This window comes from Thermobia domestica, chromosome 3 (genome assembly GCF_964235325.1).
Source record: "Thermobia domestica chromosome 3, izTheDome1.hap1.1, whole genome shotgun sequence".
In the NCBI taxonomy this organism is placed as follows: Eukaryota; Metazoa; Arthropoda; class Insecta; order Zygentoma; family Lepismatidae; genus Thermobia; species Thermobia domestica.
The window spans coordinates 78,131,052-78,155,776 of NC_137456.1; the positions used below are offsets into that span (position 1 = coordinate 78,131,052).

General features: G+C 34.8%; 1 protein-coding gene across 4 annotated transcripts in view; it reads left to right on the forward strand.

Annotated features, from left to right (window-relative positions):
• The window catches only part of LOC145680535 (putative inorganic phosphate cotransporter), a 156,749-nt gene that overhangs the window by 111,820 nt on the left and 20,204 nt on the right, over positions 1-24,725 (forward strand). For all 4 annotated transcript variants that reach the window (XM_081751152.1, XM_081751149.1, XM_081751148.1 and 1 more), the window contains exons 2-5: positions 15,298-15,404; positions 17,548-17,787; positions 21,518-21,605; positions 23,836-24,053. In XM_081751152.1, the coding sequence (XP_081607278.1) occupies positions 15,342-15,404; positions 17,548-17,787; positions 21,518-21,605; positions 23,836-24,053 (609 nt within the window). In that variant the 5' untranslated portion in view covers positions 15,298-15,341. The remainder of the gene's footprint in view (positions 1-15,297; positions 15,405-17,547; positions 17,788-21,517; positions 21,606-23,835; positions 24,054-24,725) is intronic.

A 24,725-nucleotide genomic window follows, 5' to 3' on the forward strand; every position in this document is an offset into this window, starting at 1 on the left:
CCATATCTCAGAATCTATTAATTCGGTATTTGAACTTCTCATTTAAAATAATTAGACATGTCTTTCAGTGTTTTTTGATATTTGACCTAGAAGTAAACAAATGCGAGAAGAAAAAGGGTGGGGCTACAGTTGTCATTACAAGATGATCATATCTTGAAATCTGTTAAGGTTAGAGGCATGAAATTTGGTTTATAAACTTTTTATTTAAAATAATTATAGTCTTGTTTCAAGTTTTTTTTTTCAATTTCCTGTCCAAGATAAGAAAAAAGCGGGAAGAAAAAGAATGGGGGATTGTTGTTAAAAGAACATGGCCATAAGGTTAAGGTTAGAGACATGTTATTGATATGAAACTTGGTATATAAACTCATTCAAAACAAGTGGGTATATGCTTCACTGTTCCCGATAATTCCGCTTTTAATAAGAGAAAGGGTCAGTTTCTGTTTTTTCCCCCTTCAATGCATAAATATGACTTCGAGTGTGTCGGTCTCAAGATCAGGGGGGAAACGGATGCACCGTTTGAAATGAATCTTTGAACATAGTTAGGACTTGGGTCGACGTGGGTTTTCATCGTTTGACTCACTGAAATGCGTATTCTAAGCGAGAAAGGGGATAAAAAAATCACAAAGAATAATACCATAAATGTAGGTCTTGCCATGTGAGGAACGGAAGCAAGTGCTGAAATATGAGGTGCAAGGCTATATAGGCCAACCAAATTCGAGGGTCTTGGGGCGAAGTCCCCAGCTAACTAGACTAGTCTATTATATAAAAATGAAAAAAAAAAAGAATTTGTTTGTGATCACATTATGGGAAAACGGCTAAATCGTTTGATATTAATTTCTAAATATAGTTATCACCTATCTCTAACTAGGTTTCTATCATGTTACTTTAATTAAAGGTCCCATCGTAAGGAAGGTCGATAGTATTAAAACCTTATGTTATATATATATATATATATATATCTAAAAACAGGAGCTCTTGAGTCCATCAAATTAGAATTTTGATATCCAGCATGTAAACTCACACTTAAAAATAAGGTGGCAAGTGTCCCAGCCTTTCTGAAATTCCTGTTTTAGGGAAAATATATTTTCTATAATTCCTGGCTTTCTTCACACTGAAAGCGACGTTGCCTCTTGTTTGTGATCGCATTGCGGGGAAACAGTCGAGTAGTTTCAAATGAATTTGGGAACTTAGTACCTACCTTGAGGTGAGTTTCTGTTATGTTACGTAGATTAAAGGGTGCATCCGAGGGGGTTAGAGGGAGTTGAAAATTTATGTAAAAATACAGCATCTTACGAATCCACAAGTTAGGACGATGAAACTCGGTATATAATTTCCTTACTAAGAATAAGTGGAAATGTGTCATAGCAATTTGGAAAATTTCTGTTTTAAGGAAGGAAGAGTGATATTTTATATAAATCTGAATATTACTAATAATAATTTTAACAATTCTAAGATTTATCCTAATTCAAATGTCATACCATTCTTCACATTAAAAACAATGTTGCCTGTTTGTTGTTGTCAACGGGGAAACAGTTGAATAATTTGAAATGAATTTTGGGAGTATATTCTCTAATTTGAGATGCGTTTCTATCATGTTACTTTGGTTGAGGGGAGCATCCTAAGGAATTAAAGGGGGTTACGTTAAAAATACAGTATCTCACGAACCCATAAAGTTAGGAAGTGGAAACTTGGTATATAAAGTCCTTACTAAAGATGATGGGATACATGTCCCTGCTTTTTTGAAAAATTCTGTTTTTAGAAGGGAGGGAGAATATTTTCAGATGCGTTTCTTCACATTAACATTGAAGCCTCTTGTTTGTGATCACATCACGAGGAAACAGTTGAACTGTTTGAAATGAATTTTAGGGCATAGTTAGTACTTACCTTGAGCTAAGTTTTAATTATGCTACTTTCATTAAACAGGGCATCCTAAGGTGGGTGGGGGTGGTTCAAAATTTATGTAAAAAAATATAGTATCTCAAGAACCCATTAAGGTAGGAAAATGAAACTCGGTGTACATAACTCCTAAGTAAACATACTGGAACACAGGTTCGTTTTTTGTTTGTTTTTGAAATTTTCCGTTTTAAGGGGGTAAGGGGGCATTTCCTATAATTTCTTTCTTCCCAGCGAAATTGATGTTCTCTGATCGCATTACGAGAAAATAGTTAACTAGTTTGGAATGAATTTTGGAATGTAACACTTAACTCAACTAGGGATTATCTCGTGTCATTTTAATTAAGAGGCATATTCTAACGGGGATAGCGCTTCCAAATTTCTATAAAAAAGTCCAATATCTACTGGGATTTTATTATTAAACTTTCATTAAAATATGTATCCTAAGAAAAAGTCGAATATTTCCCAGGGGCTGCTGTGGTTCAGTGGTAGAGCGTTCACCTCTGGTGCATGTGGTCCTTGGTTCGATCCCAGCTCTCGCCAAGTGAACTTTGTGGTGGACAAACACCACGTGCGTCGGTTTTCTTGGGGTTATACGTTCCCTTCCACTTTCTTCATTCCACCATTTCATTCATTTGTCATCATCACTGTCTCCTTTAGCCTAGCCGGCATAATCGTGGGACGTAAAACAAAGATTTCATTTCATTTCGTTTTCGAATATTTTCCATAAATCTATTATCCCCGTGCGAAGAATGGGCATTTCAGCTAGTGTATGTATAAATATGATATTATTTAAATAGTTTGATTATTAAACATTAAAATTATATATAAAAATGACATTTCTTGAAGTGAAGAACATTTAAATAGATATAGAGAACAAGGGCTCCGATCCTGGGGGGGCGGTCCCCCCAAAGCTCATGTGGGCCCCTATTGTATTTATGAATATACAATATTTGGCATAATTTGAATGCAATTTGTCTTAACATCCTCATATATATATATATATATACCTTCTGCATCTGACTGGGCCCCCCCAAATTTACAGAGAAATCGGCGCCCTTGATAGAGAAGATATCAGCGGAATAAACTATCACAATTCCAGTTTATTTCAAAGAAAATTGAAAACGGAACCCATGGAACTGAGTTGACTATTAAAAAAAGGAAAGTATTTTCATAAAATATTGAATGAAGTTGACACTTGGCAGTACGTATTATATAATAGTTGAATTCATTTGTCGACTGCTGGAGTATGAAAATGTGATGTACGTATAACAGAGAACAATGCTAACGCCAAGCATTTCAGTGAGTGTTTTCCTTTTATTGATCTACAAAGATGTCGGAAGTCAATTGTTAAGAAAATATCTGTCAGTTATCTTGCTGAAAGACGAACGTAAAAATGGCTGTAAAATTCCATTGTTCAAGAATACGTCAACAACTATTATTTGTTATTTAATGTTTATTTCTTTTTACGAAATCAGTTACAGTTGGAGTACAAAACCTGATTATGTACAAGATAAAATAATCTAACCTTTAAAAATGTCACACGCTTGTACTACTCAATGTTTTTCATGAAAGTATCACATGTTAGCCACTCGGCTAATTACCAGCGTTGCCAGACTCACAGCTCGGAATTATTCCAAAACCTGATCGAAATTATGCTAGATTCGGTCAAATTATGCTAGATCCTCATAATTACTAATTCAGGAGTTTTAAAAGAAAAAAAACGAAGCTCAGATACGATAACGTAACTTAAAATACGCAGAGCGCAAGAATGCGTGGATAGAACTCAATATTTCGCGCACCAAAGCTTTAACTCAACTAAACTAGTGCAGTCGTTACCAGACTCATGGCGTATATATCGTATAAATGAATGCAAAGTGTTTGTTTACATATTTTGAAAGAAAATTACCTCGCAGCATAAGCGGAGTTGGGAATTGTCTGCTGGGGTGCAGATTTTTGGTCGGTCTCAGACCTTTCATTTCAGGAATAAAGATGGTCATGAAATCAGAACTAAAGATGGTGAAGTTGTCAAAAAGTTGGGGGGAGAATGGCCCGCATAGCTCCGCCCATGTCTCGCAGTTCAAGATTAAAAAACCCTGGGTGGAGCCACCAAAAAAAAAAAAAAATAGCCCAAAGCCGTTTCTAACTTACTTCGGAAATTAAGACTGGCGACCAACTTCTTTCTCATCTCCAGGTTTTACGGCTTTTTGATAAACTTGCTGAAATTATGCTAGATTTGGGCAGGATGCTAAAAGCAAGATGCTAGATGCTGAAGACATGCAAATTATGCTAGATCTAGCATCATTATGCTAGATCTGGCAACGCTGCTAATTACGTAGCTCGTAACAATATTTCTTAATTCACTTTTGCTTTCATCCATAATCATTCGGCATCGAGCTTCATCCGAAATGGAATGAAAATGAAATTGTCACTTTTACGTCCCATGATTATGCCGGCTAGGCTACAGGATACAGTGATGACTAGAAATAAATGAAATGATGCAATGAAGGAAATGGGAGAACCCCGAGAAAACCCACTCACACGGTATTTGTCCACCCCAAAGTCCACTTTGCGCGAGGTGGGATCGAACCAGGGACCCCACATACCAGAGGTGAACTTTCTACAACTGAGTTACCGCGGCTCCAGCTTCAAACGAGTAAATAGCAGTAGCGTGCTATCGATTTTGGTAGAGAAGGCAAGATTAAGATTGTTCACCAACATAGAAGTTTCACTTTTTTATTATTATTAGTATATATAGTTTATTAAACAGTATGTGTTTCTCAAATTCAGAGGAGAGCAAATGCCCCTCAGCCCTCTCTAAATAACGCCACTGGAAAGTAGAGCTATTGTACAGTGATGCTCACAAGAGGTATATCATTACGTGAAAAGTTATTTAACCTACGAAACATTTAAATCACACGCTTAGCAAGGGCGCCAATCCTGGGAGAGGGGCCAATACCCATGTGGGCCCCCATATATTTTTATGAATGCGTATTTTTACTGTTGTATGTATTTTTTTTTATAAATATACAATATTTTTTCATAATTTGAATTCAATTTGTCTTAAAATTCTCATATATGCCTTCTTAGACCCTTGTCTGCAACCAAACACACACATCTGAATGGGGCCCTCCCAAAGTTACAGAGAAATCGGTGCCCTTGGCAGTTAGCAACTAAAAATTCGAGGAAGAAATATATATATATACACAAGGATATTTATGAGAAATACACAAGGATAAGATTTTTAAGTAAAGGTCGTATCATATCACGAAAGGGAAGTGGAGTAACATTCATAATCGTCATCATAGATATTCTGCCTTTAATGGTAGATCATTTGCTGGAAAGCAAGTAGCTTCTGTGCACCATGGTCTTATGCTAACTTCTTACCTTGACGTATTAATTTAATAATGTCCATCAACCTCTTTGAGCCTCCATAACGAACCTCTTTCGTCCCTCTTTTGCTTTTACTGGCGTCAAACCTTCTAATACGTCCCTCATGAAACAGTTCCTTCTCAGCCAATGTCCCAAACGTTTCAACTAAATCTAAACTTGTTCATTCCTACCTATAATTTCTAATATTTCCTGACTTTCATGTTTCTTAACCCATTGTGTTAGTCAATATGCCAAAATATTGCTACTCTAAAGTGTATCTATAGTACTGGTAAAAACTCTCCGTTAAATACCTCGTTTAATTTTCGTCCTTACTCTTGATATTTACATATATATTAAGTTTCTTGCGAATGAATGTGCCCTTGAGATGGAACTTAAAAAAATATCAAATTCCAATTCATGCTTCGTTATATAATGTCAAATCCAAGGTTATTACACTTTTCTTTCTTTGTATTCACATTAACTTGGCGAGTGGCAGTGAAACAATATGCTGCAACGCTGCTAGAAAACTTTTGCGTTGTCAATAATGCTCTGTGAATCCATTTAAATGGTGGTTTCACTTCCAGCATTCTTCCATCATATCCAACGTCTGTCTTATTATTATTATTATTTTTTTTAATCTAAGTTTTGCTTCAATCAATTAAGAATTTTCCTTTGTTGTTTTTTCCAGTATCCTCATATAGTGATTAGCACGATTGTGATTCTGAGTTCGGTTCCTGGCGGGGGCACAGAGTGTTTACTTTTGATTCAGCATTGTGTGGAAATTGGAAAGTCACTACTATGTAGAAATCTAGAAATAGTAGCGTTAGATGCCATATATGCGCCATGTGTCGGCCATAGCTTCTCGTAGAATAAAATCAGAAAATTGAGTTTTAACTTCTATTGCTGGTTAATTTATAGAAATTTCGGTAGGCATGATATTTTGCTGGGAGGGGCATGGACTTTTGAGAATTAAAAGAAGCTTTTAGTTTCAACCTGTGGTCCAATAGTGATACCAATACTGTTACAGAGATGGAGTGCATCAGTGGGTAGTGGGTCAATAGGATATGACCCACTACGACCCACCGTGACCCACTCTAATCCACTGATCCGCCATGACTCACTCTGACTCATTGATCCGCTACGACCACCACCCACCGTGTCCCACTCTAATCCACTGACCCACCATGACCCATTCTGACTCACTGATCCAGTAGGACCCACCGACCCACTCTGCTTAGTGCATAGTAGACAGCATCTTCTGAACACTGGTGAATTTGTCTGTGTTTTACTTTCAAGGCCTCCATTTTTGTTCCTTTTACGTTTATTTCTATTTACTTACCTCAGATAAGTATATCTTAAGTAAAAAAAGAACTTCAGGCACTTTTGCGTATTGATATTTGTAATTGTAATAATAGCAATAGGAGTTAATACTTGGATTCGAGACAGTCGAATTTTACACTGTTTTTCCCCCTTTACGTTGGCCTACTTTACTGATTTAAGACCTACTCATTTCAACCTATTTTCCAGTAAAAAAAAGTATCTATAATTCAACAAGAGTATAATTATGCGATAAGTTGAAATTCATCGTAGTATGGCTCATGACAGACACTTTACTATATTATATCGTAAAGATCAGATCCATCGTTATTGTAACAGAGTGGTGCTCGAGTAATTGACCGTAGAAATTCAAACTTCAATTACTGATAATTTCACAGTCTTGTTTTGTTACAAGTGTAAACACTTCAGTGAGTCAGTGGAGAGGAGGATGTAGATCATGGGTCAGAGCTGATGACGATGGGTTTTGGTGGATGATGGGTCAGAGTGGGAATGGTAATGGTGGGTCGGAGAGGGTCACAGTGGGCCGAAGTTGGACATGTTGAGTGGTGGGTCAGTGGGTCATGGGTCAAATTGTTATTTACCCACTTCATCTCTGTACTCTTCTAGAGGAATACCTCTCCCTTATCAACTCTAGTTACTCCCATGCCGGTAGGGTGCATTATATTTTCTTTCAAATGGAGAATTTTTGAAGCAAAAAAGTGAAACTATAATGTTCTATCTTCTTACGTATATCCCAAATCTGGATAAAAATGGCTACTTTTTACTTTGAACAATCGATTTCCGGTCTAGGCGGACCACTTTCGGTTGGATTTGGAAATTCAAAATATTACCATTAAAACTGAAATATGCACTTTCATGTGTTATATATATTTTCATCAATAAAAGTATACTCCTTGAATTATTCAGATTTTATTTTTTGAATGCAATATTTTTAATTTGGTCAACCCACATACGGGACTTAAACATGTCCATTGATTCTGGCACAACAAGATTTTCCGTGACACGCCCTAGTGTTTATTTTTCGTAGTGCAACAAAGGCGCATTGAATACCTGCTTTTATGATAAGGAAAAAAGAAAGCTTTTACTACACCACACATAGCCTTAGCATACACTTTTTTCTTTTTGGATCAAACGATCCAATATATTTCAGGCACACATTTTCTTATAGACCTTATATATGGAGAACTATATATAATGTAGCCAAACCAAAACTACCAGTTATCTCAGTATGATGTGCTTGTTCCGTAAATAAAAATACGAAAACTTGATTTAGGGGCCGTTCAAAACTTTTGTGGCCCCTGATTCAAAGAAATCTAATATCATCCATATTTCGTTCAATCAAACATATTCTTGTACGCCTTATATCTGGAGAACTACATAGATCTATATTACGGCCAAACTCAAATTATTACTTAACTCAGTATGTGCTTATTCAAAGAAAAAAACTGAAAACTCGATTTAGGGGCTGTTCAAAAATTTTCTTGTATGCCTTATATCTCGAAGATTACATACAGTATATCAAACCCAAGCTATCACTTAACTCAGTATAATATGCTTATTCCGTAAAAAGTACGAAAACTCGATTTAGAGGCCGTTCAAAAATTTTGTGGTCCCTGCCCCCCCCCAAAAAAAAAACAATGTATTTCATTCAATCAAAATTTTCTTGTACGCCTTATATCTCGAGAACTGCAGTGTAACCAAACCCAAACTATCATTTAACTCAGTATGATATGCTTATTCGTAAAAAATACGAAAACTCGATTGAAGAGCCGTTCGAAAATTGTGACCCCCGACCAAAAAACCCAATGTATTTCATTGAATCAAAAATTTTCTTGTACGCCTTATATCTAGAAAAATACGTATAGTGTAGCCAAACCCAAACTATCACTAAACTCAGTATGATGTGTTTATTCCGCAAAAATTCGAAAACTCGATTTAGGAGCAGTTCAAACATTTTGTAGCCCCTGACCCAAAAACTAATTGTTGGCCAAGATCGCAATCATTTGATCCATTTTCTGGATCATTCCTAAAATTCTTGGCCAAGATCGCAATCTTTTGATCAATTTTTTTAGTCATTCCTATTTTTTTTTTTTGTCTTTTTAAGCTCGTACTTTTCCAATGCAAAAGTCAGAAACTGTCTTACCTTCTTAAGTATCAACTATTTATCAGCATATAAAAATCTTATATTACATGAGCGACAAACAAAATTACAATTGCTGTAACGAACACAGGCAGAAAAAATTCTCCCATTGCAAAGGTGAAAAAAATATAAACAATATTGGAAAAGTTCTTGTAAGCAGAACTATTATAATGTCTATTCAAGGTTTTGATGAGAGAGGAGTAATCTGAAGTTTTGCACCTCCGTCAAAAATTGCCATTACCACTATCAACACAGCAGGTATCCAAAGACTTTTAAATCGCTGAATCGGTTTATACGCAATGCTGGTGACTTCATTCAAGGACTGTAAACCTTTGTAACATTTATTTATTTTGTATCGGTTGTAAATAAATAGTTACCAATATTAAAGTCCCAGTGTGGTGCCATAGGGGGACGAGCAGGGCGACGGTCCCAGGCGCCAAAGTAAGGGGGCAAAAATTCGGAAGGAAAAAATAAAAGAAAGAAGGAAAAAAAGAGAGAGGAAAAATTACTTGGAATATTACTAGTATGTACTCTCTGTCAGATAAGTAAATCTACATCTCTTTTTTGAGTCTGGCATTACTATGCTCTAATCGTGGAGAATACGAGAATTAAATCAATCAAAAGTGTAGTGAAGGGTAAGGAGAATAGCTTAATCTGGATAAGACAGTGAAGAGAGGGACAAACTGTCAATACGGATAGTGCATAGTGTAAATAAAGAACGACACTGAAAGAGAAATCCAGAAACAACAGGTAAACGAAGAAAAAAGAATAAAAATTGTCGAAGTGGGAACATAAAATACAAAAGCGAACAAATATGCCAACAACTGAATATTTTATTGAATATTCAACAAGCAGCGATCCTGGTGTAGTGGTTAAGACGCTAGATCATAAATCCAAAGGAGGTCAGTTCGAATCCACTTCCAGGAGTATTTTTATACTTGTTAATAATGCATACAGCACTTGAGAGGTGGTGAAAGAGAACGTATTACCCGTTTAATATGTTAAGTGAATACAAGGTAAAAATTCCAATGACATGTATTAGAGAAGTGAAACAAAGAAAATGAGGAAGCAAGTATATCTAATCAGGTGTATATATCAAGGCGGTGATCGGAAAGACAAAATTTTCCCGGATTTCGTATATGTGAGTCTCTACAATAGGCAAATTTCTTGATAAATGTGCCTATCGTAGAGACCATCATGTCAGAAATACCGCAAAATTTCTCTGCGCTTTTTCCGATCATCACGCTTGAGACGAAAACCACACTCAGTTCAGAAGTTTCTCTGTCTCCCTCTCTCTGTATATATACGCATACAGAGAGAGAAAGAGAGAGAGAAATGCTCCCAGAATTACAGATGAGATACGTCCCTTCGAGATGACAAATAGACGCTTACATAATAACAATACCTAATACAAACAGCTATAAAACATCAAACTGATTATTGGAAACATTATACTAAACTATTCGTTCACCTAGGGATCCAAGATCCGAACCACATACCACACTTATCTCAAATGCCAAAACATTGTGATTCGTACAACTCCCCCTCTCCCCAAAAGTATCATGTGCAAACAATCACACATTTTGTGATGAGGGACCATGTTGAGATCACAATATTAAGCTATATAAATACACTCTAACAGATTCCTATTCAGTTGTTTCTACCTACAACTAGTTTCACTCATACAGTATGTAACAGTCTTGTTTGTACACTTGATTTTTTTACTGAAATAGAACTTTATTCCAACTAAAAAACATTACAAGTCGCGTCAAGTGTTAAGTTAACCTTAACAAACCCGGGACAGTAACAAATATATAGAAATTCCCTTCTTAACAAAAATTAAAAAAAAATGCATTTTCTGGTCATCTCCGAAGATATATCTATGCCGAACACTAGTCTCGATTTCGTTTATTGTGGATATTTGTTTGTAGCCATTATTTAATACAAAAAATGATACTACATGACGAGGAATCGAACCGAGATTTTCTATTTGAAAGTATAGGTCGATATCACTACTCCAGCGATTGCTCTAGTCAAACTTCGTTTAACAAATAGTATAGTGTTTCTTTCTGACACTGCAGATCAACAAAGTGTTTCGAATGTCCTGGTAATTCCCTTGCCCTTTCCCAATCAACAATCGTAAATCGTCTCTATCATAATATAGGTTTTTGCTGCCATCTTCTCGTTCATATGAGAAGTATTGCTCGTTTAGTATGAGAAGTCACTCTTCGATTGTTCACAATTGCTTAGTAAAATATTTTTGACTTGAAAAGGATTTGAACCTATTTTGCGTAACTGTATTACTCACAAGTCCAGAACGTTACCCCTACACTAACTTATCACGTAAAATTATAAGCTAAATATTGCTAAGTTCAGCCCTGATGGTTGGAACGAATAGGTAATGTCCTTCCTGTAATGATGTTTACAGAAAAGTGTATTTCGAAATTTATTTATTCGATAACCTGGAGACAATTTAGTGCCCACTAATAAACTACATAACATACAATGCAAGAGAATTACCGAAATAATAACGTATTATATACTAATTTCGCTGTGAAAATTTAAAAATACGCTAATAATAATAATAATAATAATAATAATAATAATAATAATAATAATAATAATAAATATTTACCTTTACTGTGTAATTGTTACTTCAACGAACATATTGGTCATCTTGTTGCGAGCGGACATTGGTTCGACAGTTGTATGTCCCGTCGTTAGGATCTCAGTTGTTCCTTTTAGTTTTTCATAGCAATTACTATTGATAATGGTAATACTTTGTCTTTGCGTATTGTTTTTATTCTTCTCTTTATTCCGAAAGGGAACAAATACCACTATAATTACCTTATTTTGAATGTAAACGCCATTTGCAATTAGTAAAGAACAAAAATTGAACTCATACTCATGGTCATTAAAAACACTAACATCACATGCTTTAAACCTCTCGACTGATTTATGCGTTAAATAAGATATAATTTATTCAATTTCTATAGTGCTCCCATTATAGCAAGTTTATACAGATATTCTTTCCTTATTACAAAGACGTTGAAACTGTGGAAACAATTTTGATGCTAGGCGATCACTGACAGCAATCCGAGTAAACAGTGTGTGCGTTCTTTACCATAATGTGAATATAGTGGGTATGTCTTCATTCGTCTCTCTTCATGTCTTTCTTGACATTTCTTTGTCATATCCTTGTTTCTGTTTGTTCCCTCTCTATCCATCTTTATCTCTTACTGATTACTTCCCTCTTTTACACACATTCTCCCTTCTCGCGTGTATACTGTGGCAGAGTTATAGGCCAGGCCCCTCTGCAAAACATATTGACCAGGCATGACCTAAGCGTAAGCGTTCCGGACCATATTTTCAACTTCTCAAAATACTGAAAGACAAACATCCGTATTAAGTTGCTATAATGGGAGCCGTATAGAAAATGAATAAGTTATATCATTTTCAACATAGAAATCGTGGTCGAGAGGTTTTAGGTGTATGGATATAGTACTTTTAATGACTATGAGTATGGGTTCGAACCCCACCACTTCCTTTTTTTTACTTTTTGCAGGTACGTCAGAACGTTCAATGTTTGTTCTTCACTAATTGCAAATGGAATTTACATTCAAAATAAGGTGAATTATAATGGTATTTGTTCGTAAATTCTTCTCTTTTGGAATAAAGAGAAGAATAAAAACAACACGCAAAGACACAAAATATTACCATTATCAATAGTAATTGTTACGAAAGACTAAAACGAACAACTGAGCTCCTAACGAAGGGACATACAATTGTGGCCAAACTATGTTAAGAACCACTGTGTTCAATAGTCCTCACCGGACTCGAAGCAATATCCACTCGCATCAAGAAGGCCAAGATGTTGGTTAAATTGACAACTACACAGTGAAGGTGAAAATGTATAAAACAATGGCTGCAAACAGATATCCGCAATTAACGAAATCGATACTGGTGTTCGGCATAGATAAATCTTTGAAGATGGCCAAAAAATGCATTTTTTTTATTTTTCTGGTTTATTTTTTTTTATTAAGAAAGGAATTTCTATATATTTTTCAGTCCTTCTGGGTTTGTTTAGATTACCATATCACTTGGCATGCCGTGTATTGTTTTTTAGTTGGAATAAAATTCTATTTCAGTAAAATATCAACGTGTATAAACAAGACTGTTACATACTGTATGAATCAAACTAGTTGTAGGAAGAAATAACTGAATAGGAATGTGTGGAGCGTAAGTAAAAAAGAAGGAAAGAATTAATGATCTGATTAAAAAGAAAGAAAGAAATAATGATCTGATTATATCAATAACTAAAAGCAGTAGTTAATATGTGAATCAATTTAGAGTCAAACGAGTAATTCAAATTAAAAGCGTGAAATTAAAACGAGTGGTTGCTATCTCTTACTGTCACAAATCACACTATTTTATTGCTGAAACAAATTACCTTACAACAGTAGTATAGTGGATACTTGTTGTAATATTGTGGATAATTATTCATCTGTGAACATTGAAGAGCGTTGACTTCAAAACCAGACATAGTATGTTAGCTTAACTGCATAACAGATAATTTGTAAATTCACTCAATGCTAAACAAATTATAACAGAAATAAGCTGAATATTTAAGTATTCCAAGTTTTGCCTGTCACTTTCAGAGACCTCTTAATATCATCCCACATGCAAATAGACAGTTAAAGTTCTGTGTTCTTTATCTTATTGCAGATCTTGCTTAGGTTTGACCATACAGTGGTCTCTTTCTATATTTGTGGTTTATTAAAGAATTTTCCATTTCGATGCAAGATGCATAATCCAGAATGCTGAATGCAGGATCCGGAATGCAGAATGATTTCTTAGTTGCAAACTTGGTCATTTTATATAGACTATTGTCCTTGTTTGCCTTAATTATCTTTCCTTTTTACTTTGCCAAAAGCCAATATAAAAATTCACAAAATCTTAGGAAAATCTTAACGATATTTACTGAAAAATATTGTTGTTATCTAATGACGTAAAAATAAGTATTTTTGAACTTTAATTTACCTTGAGGTTTGCTTTCATTTTTTTTCATGATTTTATCAAAATGTTACTTACTACTGACAAACATTGTTATTTGACTGCAGGTGATTCTTAACTATTTTGCTTCTCTTTCCAACGATTTCTTGATTACAAATACTGCCCTTGTGATTTTTAAAAATAATGTTATGCACGTATTCAAAAGTAAAGATATTACCAAAAACTTCGTTCCATTTTCACCTACCGAGTTACTATTATGGCTTTTATGAATAAAAATTATGATTTTATGAATTCTTAGTTCATGGTTTCGTTACATGTATTAGAGTGTAAATTTATATAGCTTAATATTGTGGTCTTAATATGGTCCCTCATCCCAAAACGTATGATTGTTTGGACAGGACACTTTTCGGAAGAGGGGGAGTTGTACGAATCACAATGTTTTGGCATTCGGTATAAGTGTGGTATGTGGTTCGGATCTTGGATTCCTAGGTGAACGAATAGTTTAGTATAATGTTTGCAATAATCAGTTTGATGTTTTATAGTTGTTTGTATTAGGCATTGTTATTATGTAAGCGTCTATTTGTCATCTCGAAGGGACTCATCTCATTTGTAATTCCGGGAGCATTTCTCTCTCTGTATGCTTATATATATATACACAGAGCGGGAGACAGAGAAACTTCTGAACTGAGTGTGGTTTACGTCTCAAGCGTGGTGATCGGAAAAAGTGCATAGAAATGTTGCGGCATTTCTGACATGATGGTCTCTGAAGTCGTACATATAAAAGAATGTTCACTTAAAAAAAAAAAATGGTAGTCAAAGGGTTAAAGAGGGTACCACAGAACAGAAAAGGAAATTTTTGTTGTCAGTTTTTTTTTAAGCATCCGGTGGTAATGAAATGAATACTTTCACCATTAAACTAATTGCAAAAGGGTCGGAAGACTCATCGCAATAATTTTTTCTGTGAACTTTTTTTTTTCATGTAGAATGGCTACCACAAGAAGAAATGTCAGATCTATTTTCACTCGATTGCTGGCAATTAAGTACACAATAACTCCTGATCATCACCCTATTAAGCACGAAAATTTCAAATGTCCATCTCTTTTTCAATTCCTGAACAGTCATCGTGACTCCAGCCATTGCATGAAGCACATTGTACCTACTGTTTTCCGTAAGTATCTTTACTAAATAAACTATCACAGAACAACCAACGCATAACTTCATCACGATATTATATTCCAAAAGTGAAATATGAATTTCAATTACGTTCCTAAAGTAGGACACTAGTATTCCACTTTAGAGATAACTACCATTTTTATTCGACGTACAATTACAACGAAAAAATAAGTTTACGGTTCGGATCATATTGCAGGATTTGATGGCATGTATCTCCTCTAAACAGCTATAAAATACCCACCATGAAATTAAAGGTACTTGGGAAGGACAAAATCTAATGTAAGACTGGTTTTAAAGAAAGACAAAAAATGAAGATCATTTAAGTGAATTTTAAATTGTGACTTTTCTTTTTCTTCTTTTTTTTTCAGTTGGATACGTTCGCTATGGCATCATTTTACTTTCATTCTTCAGTATGGTGGTTGCGTATGCTTTACGAGTGGATCTCTCCGTCGGGATTGTCGCCATGACAGACAAGGTAAGTCCTTCAAATATGTTCCGAATTATTCTTTTTTTCTATCTCAAGGAGACAAATGTATAAAACTAATCTTAATACTACGAGAATAAGTGGAAAAGTTTTCACTGGTGGCTATGGACAGAGTTATTTACGTAAAAACAAATATCCTACGAAAATTAAGAATAATGTTATTACAGTGGAGTACCGGTAATCCGAACACGTTTAATCCGAACATCTGGTAAATCTGAACAGGTCCAGGAGGAAAATTTAATTAATTAATTAATTTATATATGTTGTGTCTGTTTTCAAGAGTCTGGCTAGAAGAAGTGGCTCAATATTGTTCAAGCTCTGAACGGATTTTTCTCCAGTCACAAATTGCACCTTTGCCAACATTTAACTCTATGGCCAATTTAGTCACACTTTCACCGTTATCTAAACGCTTTAGAGCGTCCAGCTTATCTTTAAGAATAAGAGTTGTATGTTTACGCTTACTCGCAATAACAATTGGCTCTCGCACTGTAATATGCAAATGCTCAAAACAGAGGAACTGACAAACTGCCGACCGATGCAGAGTGAACTACACAAAGATCAAAATACCCCTAACGGAAACATTTGTAACTATTGTATGTACTGTACGTGGAAAATAAAGGCATCAAGTTTTTCCAACAATTTTTAACATTTTTCCAGTACAGTACACATACTGTAGTTAGAAAACATGATTTCAAATACTATGTGCTATGTATTACAACACAATAGACCTGTTCACCCGCTTCAAACCGCGATTTTACTGTTATTCCGGCTAATTCGAACAATCACGTAATCCGAACGGGGTTCGGTTTCAATTAGTTCGAATTAGCAGGACTTCACTATATTCTTCTTCTTCTTCTTCTTCTTCTTCTTCTTCTTCTTCTTCTTATTATTATTATTATTATTATTATTATTATTATTATTATTATTATTATTATTATTATTATTATTATTATTATTATTATTTGTTTTCCACATAAGAACCGAAGATATTGATTCAAGGTTTAAGCTTCAAGCAGTAAGCTTGAAGACTGCTTTACAAAGTTTAAGATCCCCTCTTACAAAATAAAGAAATAATAGTAATAAAAAATGCGTGTCCTACATAATACGAAAAAAAAAACCTTTACGGCTGTCTTCACTTTATCATTGGTTTCATAGTGCTTTCCGCTGACAACCTTGTTCAATGCCGGAAAAAGAAAGTCGCTAATGTAGTAACTGTAAAATCAATCGATCAACCTTTTATATAGATCTATTGTACTTTAAGGACGTAGATTTTTTTTTTTTGACAACGAAGATTAATACCACCTTCAACAGGATGGGGTGCTACCTCACTTTCATCTCGAAGTGAGTGAGTGAGTGTAGATCTCTCAATCCGACATCTTCTGATAAATTGACAGGACAAAGAACAACTTCGGCAAAGCATTACCACGATATTCAGATTTAATTCCCTAACTAAAGCCTTTTCTGTGGAAAATTGTAAATATAACAGTGTACGCCGAAATACCAGAAACTTTGGATGATATGGGAAAGCACATTGTGAAGGCCTGAGATGTCATACCATTAGAAACAATTCAATCAGTATGTAGAACTGATCTACGTCGTCGGCGATGTATGTACTTGTATTGCGGCGAAAGGGGATCAGTTTGATCATTTACAAACAAAACGTTTGTTTTAATTAGAGAGATGTTCTGTTCTAAAGACCGCATATATTAATGGTATTAAACGTGAGTGATTTTCTAGTTATTTCTTATACTTTTAGCTTATTATTATTATTAACTTCATTTTTTAATTCGTTTTGTTGAAAGTATGTAAAAGTGCGGAGAATTTTAACACTTTCGCTAAATTGTTAATGAAGGTTTCTGTTGGGGTTTTCTTTCGGAATAAGCACAGCTTATAGCTTCTTCTTCTTCTTCTTCTTCTTCTTCTTCTTCTTCTACTACTACTACTACTACTACTACTACTACTACTACTACTACTAATAATAATAATAATAATAATAATAATAATACAAATGAATTTTTCATGATTTGGTGAAAATCAATTTAAACAACCTAGAAGTTGTTCTATAATATGGTTTGAAAGACGACTTTATATACTCTATTAGACTTTGTTGATATATATTCATTATTTCTTTCAGACAGTAAATGGAACCTTGGATTGGGATCTTGAAACACAGTCTCTGGTGCTCAGTTCGTTCTTCTGGGGCTATGTAGTTACACAGATTCCTGCAGGAGTTCTGTCAACAATTCTCGGACCTAAGAAGCTTCTGTTGCTTGCTGTGTTCGTTCCATCGGTAATGACATTGTTGACTCCGGTAATGGCTAGAAGTGGATACTCTATCATGTTTATTTGCAGGATAATTCAAGGATTGGGGCAGGTAAGATTAGCGATTAGACTATAGTATAGTATTACAATTTGAACTTACATTTATTTCTTGACTAAGCTTAAAGCCCGTAACTTATAGTGGGATTTTAAATTACTCAGTGGCTTTTCATCATCAACGCAAAGACTCATTTGCCGCAATTCAGAAGTTACCATACAATTCATGTTCTTCCTTACTGAGTGCGTATTCTTGTTAGCTCGGACAGAGTCACAGAAAACTATATCATGATCATAACGTGGGAAAGAGGATTTTTATCTAGTTTGATGTACACTACGTATGCTTTTGGTTGAATATGCGGCGCGAGGTTTGGTTCCATAGTTCAAGTTCCTTGCTTGTACTCGGCTATCCTTGACTCAATACGCGGATGCAGAAAACGTCATTTCCGTTTCCGGTTTAGGTAGTTGGTTACAAACCAAGTAAATCTCGGCAGCTTATGCAAATGTGATATTTGTAATTTTATATTTGTTTACTGAAAGTTGAAAATTTCGTTATTAAACATATCAGAGAAAAATAATGATTATTCTTTTGAGATGGTTTGCGAAAAAACTGTAAATATTAATAATAAACTTTCTTTCATGTTAAACCTAGTCTCTTTGTACTGAAGCAAAACAACAAGGGATCAAATTATCACATTACATCAACAAACATGCTTTTGATTGACAACTAATTTTATATATGCTTTTGATTGAATTTAATATATAACAAATGTTTATCTCTTGTACAGTAAGATCTCTTGTACAGTCAAATGGGAACATGGGTCGAGTAATACCTCGTTCGAAAGGTCTTGGAAAACTAAGTAACGCTGTACCAAAATTTGTTTCATATGGAGCACCAGTTTCAAAATGGCCGCCATGATATAGTTTGGAAACTCCAGTAGCCGTAGTATGAAAACCATGGGAGGTAAATGAATGGAACAAAATTGAAATACGTAAATATCATAGGGCATATCGAATGATGTGACCCCTGCGATCCCAGCGGCTTCCCTGAAGGGATATTGTGAGCTAACTTCAAAATTTCAATGTCCGACCGGACAACGGTTCGGGCGTACGCTTGATCTACCCAATGCTGTTTGGAAGGCAGACTTCAGGGATAGATAATTAGTGCACTCAGTTAATGCGGATGGCAACAGTAAGGGACATTTCTGGATGGTACACCCGTATGGAAATTTACGGCAAAAGTGTACCATCCAAAAGTGTCCCTTACTGTACATGTATGAAATTACTTTGTGACTTTGTTGTTCAGCAGAATTGATCAGCGTTTACACTAATCTATACGTGCAGATTAAGAATACGAGGTTACCTTTTGGAAAATTTACAAATAATTATTAATTTACAAAGGAAGATTAATGTTTAATTACTTTATTTATGTACACGTCAGACATGCAACCCATCTGTAAGCATAGAACCAGCGTTTAAAAGCGTGGTCTATTATTTCATAATTGTAATTCAATAAGCTAGCTAGTAGTAAATACCTAAGAGATGTTGGTACGTTTTTTTCTGATTTATATCTCTTTACGTACGTACTCACTTTCGCTAGTGCGCTAATCCTCTTGATGCACTTGAGATTAGGATCTCTAGCTTCGTCATGCCCAGAACTGAAGTGCATCCTAAACTAGCTTGTAGTGACTACCTAGCACATGTTGGTGTTTTCGCACTTCCTTTGAATTCATCCCCATCCGTTAACATTCATCAGAACAATTGTTTTCAAAGAATATTACCTGAATGGTCGTTCTTCGCAAGCAGAAAATAAGTTTTATGCAAAATATTTGAACCCTTTTTCGCATTAGGATACGTATTCCCCATGTAGAGTGCATTTTTCAAAGTTTCAAAGCAAGAATAAACTAATATAAAAATATATATGCATATAAAGTAAAATCCTTGCTGGAGTCAAGTGCATATTTTCAAAAATTTATTTCAAATGATTTAATATTTTTTCATTAAAAGACGAAATACAAAGTTAAAAGTATAGAAATTATGTCTTTCCCTTCCTTTGGAAACGAAATTCTTGAAAACTTTGCGACAAGTGTCCACTTATTTTTAATGAGGAGTTGATATGCTACATTTCTCAAGAATTTGAGAAGTCCTTGGGAAACTTTATTTTCAGCAGTGAGTTTGAATCCCTTTTTCAACACTTTCTTGAGATAAGTATTTTAATAAAAGAAACAGTAAAAAAAAAAAAAAAAAAAAAAGTTTGAGCTATGCTAATTATATTCAAAGTCTCATTTCAAAACGCTTAACCGTCTTTTTCCGTGGTTATATAGGTAAAAACAGAAAACATGGATTTAATTTTTATTTTAACGTATAAATTTGCAGGAATATTATAAATCTGTACGCAATTGGTGAGCAGGCGCCAAGAAAATAAGATTGCAAAAGGTATTCGAATATTATTTCCACAAAGAGAGGTGATGCTTCTGATTTCAATGTTATCTCATATTCTTAAATGTTACCCCATATTCTTAAACTGCACGAATTAATAAAGAGAATAAGTTTGTTTTGTTATTACAGTAAATGATCACTATTATTTAAATCAGATCATTATACACATTAATGTTGCTTTAGGAATACCTATATCAATGTTATTAATCTACAATTAATACTTGCCTTAAGCGCGGCGTGAGAAACTCCGGGAGGTGTGTTCGTAACCAATATGACAGCACCCAGTGAAATTCTCAGCAGACGACTTATCAGTATATATGCGACTAGGTTTACTCTCTTCCTGTTTTCTCATCGTTACTCATTAAAATTTTCATACTGTTAGGTACTATTTTAAGTTTTCCGTAAGAGAATTGATTTATTCGTTTACATCTGTTTGGTACTACCACTAATGAATAGGTACTACTTAATTTCTCCTTACGACAATTGATTTATTCGTTATAGTACAGAAGGTATAACGTCGTTGGCTTCCCGCGAAAAGTTGTAGTGACGTTTATGAGGAGTTGCCAGCTTGGTTACTTCTGGCTCGCTGAGCGCGGTGATTGACCAGTGGTGATTGGCTATCCTCTTACTACACCCCCAGTGACGAGCAGGTACAAGCACGGGAAGGCAATGACGTTATACCTTCTGGACTTTAATACATGTTTGGTACTTTCACTAATGAAATTACTCACTCACTGGAATAGAACCAATAACAACGTTTGGAGCTTTCCTCGTGGCTATATGGTTAGCGTATATTCATTCGTTGCGCGAGACCCGGGTCTAATTCCCAGTGGGAACGCACTTAGTTCCGATCCTACACTGTTGGTTCATGTCTCATATAGCCTCGATGCTGAACGACGCTAAATTCCAAATCAACCAGTCCTAAAACATATATGACAGGGGTAAATTATACAACCCAGTCTATCACAGGTGTTGTTTTGCTCGCCTAACTTTCAGGCATTAAGATGGTTAGGCAACTAAAACAACACCTGTGATAGATTAGGTTGTACTATAAATTGTCCTTGGAGGAAAATAAGCAGTGTTTCTTTGAAAACTAATCAAGGTAGCGAGCAGACCCTAACTGAGCACAAGTTGTAGTTGAATAAGAAATCATAAAGGGAAAATATCGAAAATTTCCGTTATCCCACCCCCTCCTCAAAAAACTAATTTCTTTAATCTCTAATAGAATGATAATAGTTTGAAACAAAATGGAAACATTTGAGAATAAGGGTGATCTACAAATGTTATATTTTTATAAATGAGTGATCGATGATACATGTATTTTATTATTATTATTTGTTTTCCCTCAGGGATTTTTGTTTCCTTCAACCCATACCTTGTTGGCCAAATGGGTTCCACCTGTGGAAAGAGGAAAGCTCGTTTCGTTCGTATTTGCAGGTAAAGAACATTTTAGAAAACACTAAATTTCCAAGTTTTATAGCCCATGAATGGGTATGTTATGATTAGAGAGTCGGTGGTTTATTTTGGTGGTGAGTGCTCAGCACACTGGCTTTTTTCATTGCTGTTAATTCTGGCTTTGCTGACCGTAGTTCATAATTCTGAAAATTTTGTGCCTCTACTGGAAATCAAATTCAGGTTCGCGATGGAAATAACGTAACGTAGTCCCAAGAGTAGATTTTTCTCCAGCAATTACTACCCCCATATAAATAATTTGATTATAAATTTGTAATAATAGAATGAGTTTGAATAATTTCCGTATAAGTTCGCTAATCATTTCATTTATTCATAAGTTATGTGCAAAATAAATTGAATACTGCCCACTAGCATACTAAGTTACGATTTTTTTTTTTTAAAAAAGAATATTATTCACTAATATGTATGAGTTGTTGTAGGTGATGGAAAAGAACAATAGTTGGGGCCATAAGGTATAATGGCAAGAAAGACCAAGTTTAGAGTGCTACTAAATTTATGTGTTAAAAAAGAGAACTGAATAATTGAAGAGTTCGGGGTAGTAAACAGAGGATCAGAGGAAATATATGAGGATTTATCAAGGGAAAGACGTGGGATTCAATATAAAATAAACACACACTCACGACACCACGACACTGCGTTTAAGTCGGAAGAAGTGCCGCTACGGAAAGAAAAGGAAGAAGAAAGAAGTAAAAGACGAAGAAGGAAATAAAAGACGATGAAACAGTGACAAATTTTAACCACAACCACACATAAACCACATAATAACAGTAGAAGACGTTGAAAAAGATATAGTGCTAAAAGAACTTATCAGACGAGGACAGAAAAATTAGAAGGAAAAGATAAGTGGTTTACGAAGTTAGAGGAGGTAGAAGATGAAGTAGAAAAAAAATAAATTTCAATAAACAAGAAGAAACTAACAAAAATATGACTACAGAAGATAAGTTGGAAGAAAAACTTAAAAAAATGATGAGAAGCGGATTGAACAAGGAGCGAGCCAAATCCATGGAAGAAAAAGATGAAAAGAAAACCGAAAAAGACAAAGATAATAATGGAAGGATGATTGACAGATTTAAGTTAGAAGTGGATAGACAAACAGCAATTGAGGAAGAAAAATCAGAAGTTTTTTTTTTTTTTTTTAACTACAAAGAAATATGGAAAATACTCACAATGATGAACACAAGCTCATAGTTTTCGAGAAGTAAGTTTTGAGGAAAATACTTCCACCGATGAACAGAACCTCATGAATTTTGTAACTAGCTTTTGAGAGCAATACTCGCAACGATAAACACAAACATAAGCTCATGGTTTTCGAGAAGTAAGTTTTGGGGAAAATATTCTCTGCGATGAACATATGCTCATGATTGTCGAAAACTAAGTTTTGAGGAACATACAAGGGCGCCCATCAGTGGGGGCAAGGTGGGGCGCTCGCCCCCCTAGAGGAAATTGTACTTCAGAATATCGAAAATCCAATAGGGTTTTTACATTCGTTACAGCAAAATTTGAAACTATTTTTGAAACGTCGCTTATACTTGCCCCCCTTGGAAACCACAACACGGGCGAACTTGGGAACATAACTTTACAGCGATGAACTCAAGCTCATAGTTTTTGTACTCTAACCTTACAGCGTTTCCGGACATTCAGCTTTTACTGGTAAATCCTCTGTTTATTCATTCTCAAAATTCTTTTAATTTCAAGCACACTCAAACGTTTATAAGCAGACTGCATACTTTTGTAACAACATTAAATTCCAATACACTTTCAAAGTTATCTCCGAACGAGTAATATAATTTAATCAGTAGAATGCATATTCTGGAAATTATGGCTCACTGATTATAGTTTCGCTTCAGATCAGTTGATCTACACCAATAGTTAGATTTAAGGGAAATACTCGCAACCTTTTTTATTGTCTTTTTAGAAATCTATATTCTAATACAGGCCCGCAACCAGAGGGGAGCTAGGAGGCCTGGCTCCCCTAAACTTTTCGTGGCCTCTCCAGACCTTAACACAAAATGCTATTATTAATACAAAAAGCACAATGTAGCTATTGGTAAGATAATTTAATGACTTGGCCCCCTAAACTTCTGTGGCTGGTTGCGGGCCTGTTCTCATATGCTATTTTTTAAGTCAATTTCTGCCTAGTTTTTCCAATTACGTTAATTTTACTTATTCACTTTTCATTCGTTGTTATTTGTAGGTGGCCAAATAGGAACAGTAATAGCAATGCCTGTGTCAGGAGCCTTAGCTAGTGCCGCTGGTTGGGAGTCTATTTTTTACCTCTTCGGAGCATTGGGATTAGCGTGGGTAGTTATCTGGTTCTTTTTCGGAGCAGATTCTCCAGCAACCCACTGGAAAATCTCAGAGGCAGAAAAAGTCTACATAGAATCATCTCTCAATACACTGGGTAAACCAGCGGTAAGCAGAATACCATTAGTTATGCTAAGAAATCTCAATTTCGTGTTAGTTTTTTGAAAATAGAGATATTTTAAATCTCTTCACAGGTATTTTAAAGCTGTTCTCTAGATTGCTAATTTGTCTTTTTCTTTTAAATATCACAAAGACAATAGAAAACATAGTCATTTAGGAATTCAATCCTTTACTTTTAAGTATTTAACTGCAGCTCTTTGAGGTATTGCATATTGTTAAATACCCGCGCCATCTCTCTCTCTCTCTCTCTCTCTCTCTGTCTCTCTGCGTGTGTATGTGTTTCGTTTCTTTTTTTAACGTATTGATTTATATGGCGATTTGTTTTTCTGTTTTCTTTGAAATTATCTTCAATTTTAATATTTTGATTTTGCTGATCTATTTAAATGTCCCTTACTTCATGAACATTAAAATTCATGACGTGTAATTTTAATATTTAGTAATCAAATTTATTTAATATTAAATTTAATTATACATAAATGCAAATTGATTTTGAAAAAGCAAATGACATTTAACTATACTTACATAAGAAATAAGTAAAATTACATAATGAAAAATTCCAGTATATTTAAAATAAAACACATTTAAAATCAAATGAAGATGATGTAGGTAGGCATTCAATACTGTTAATCAAACAAAATGAAGTTTTTTCAAAAATCTTCC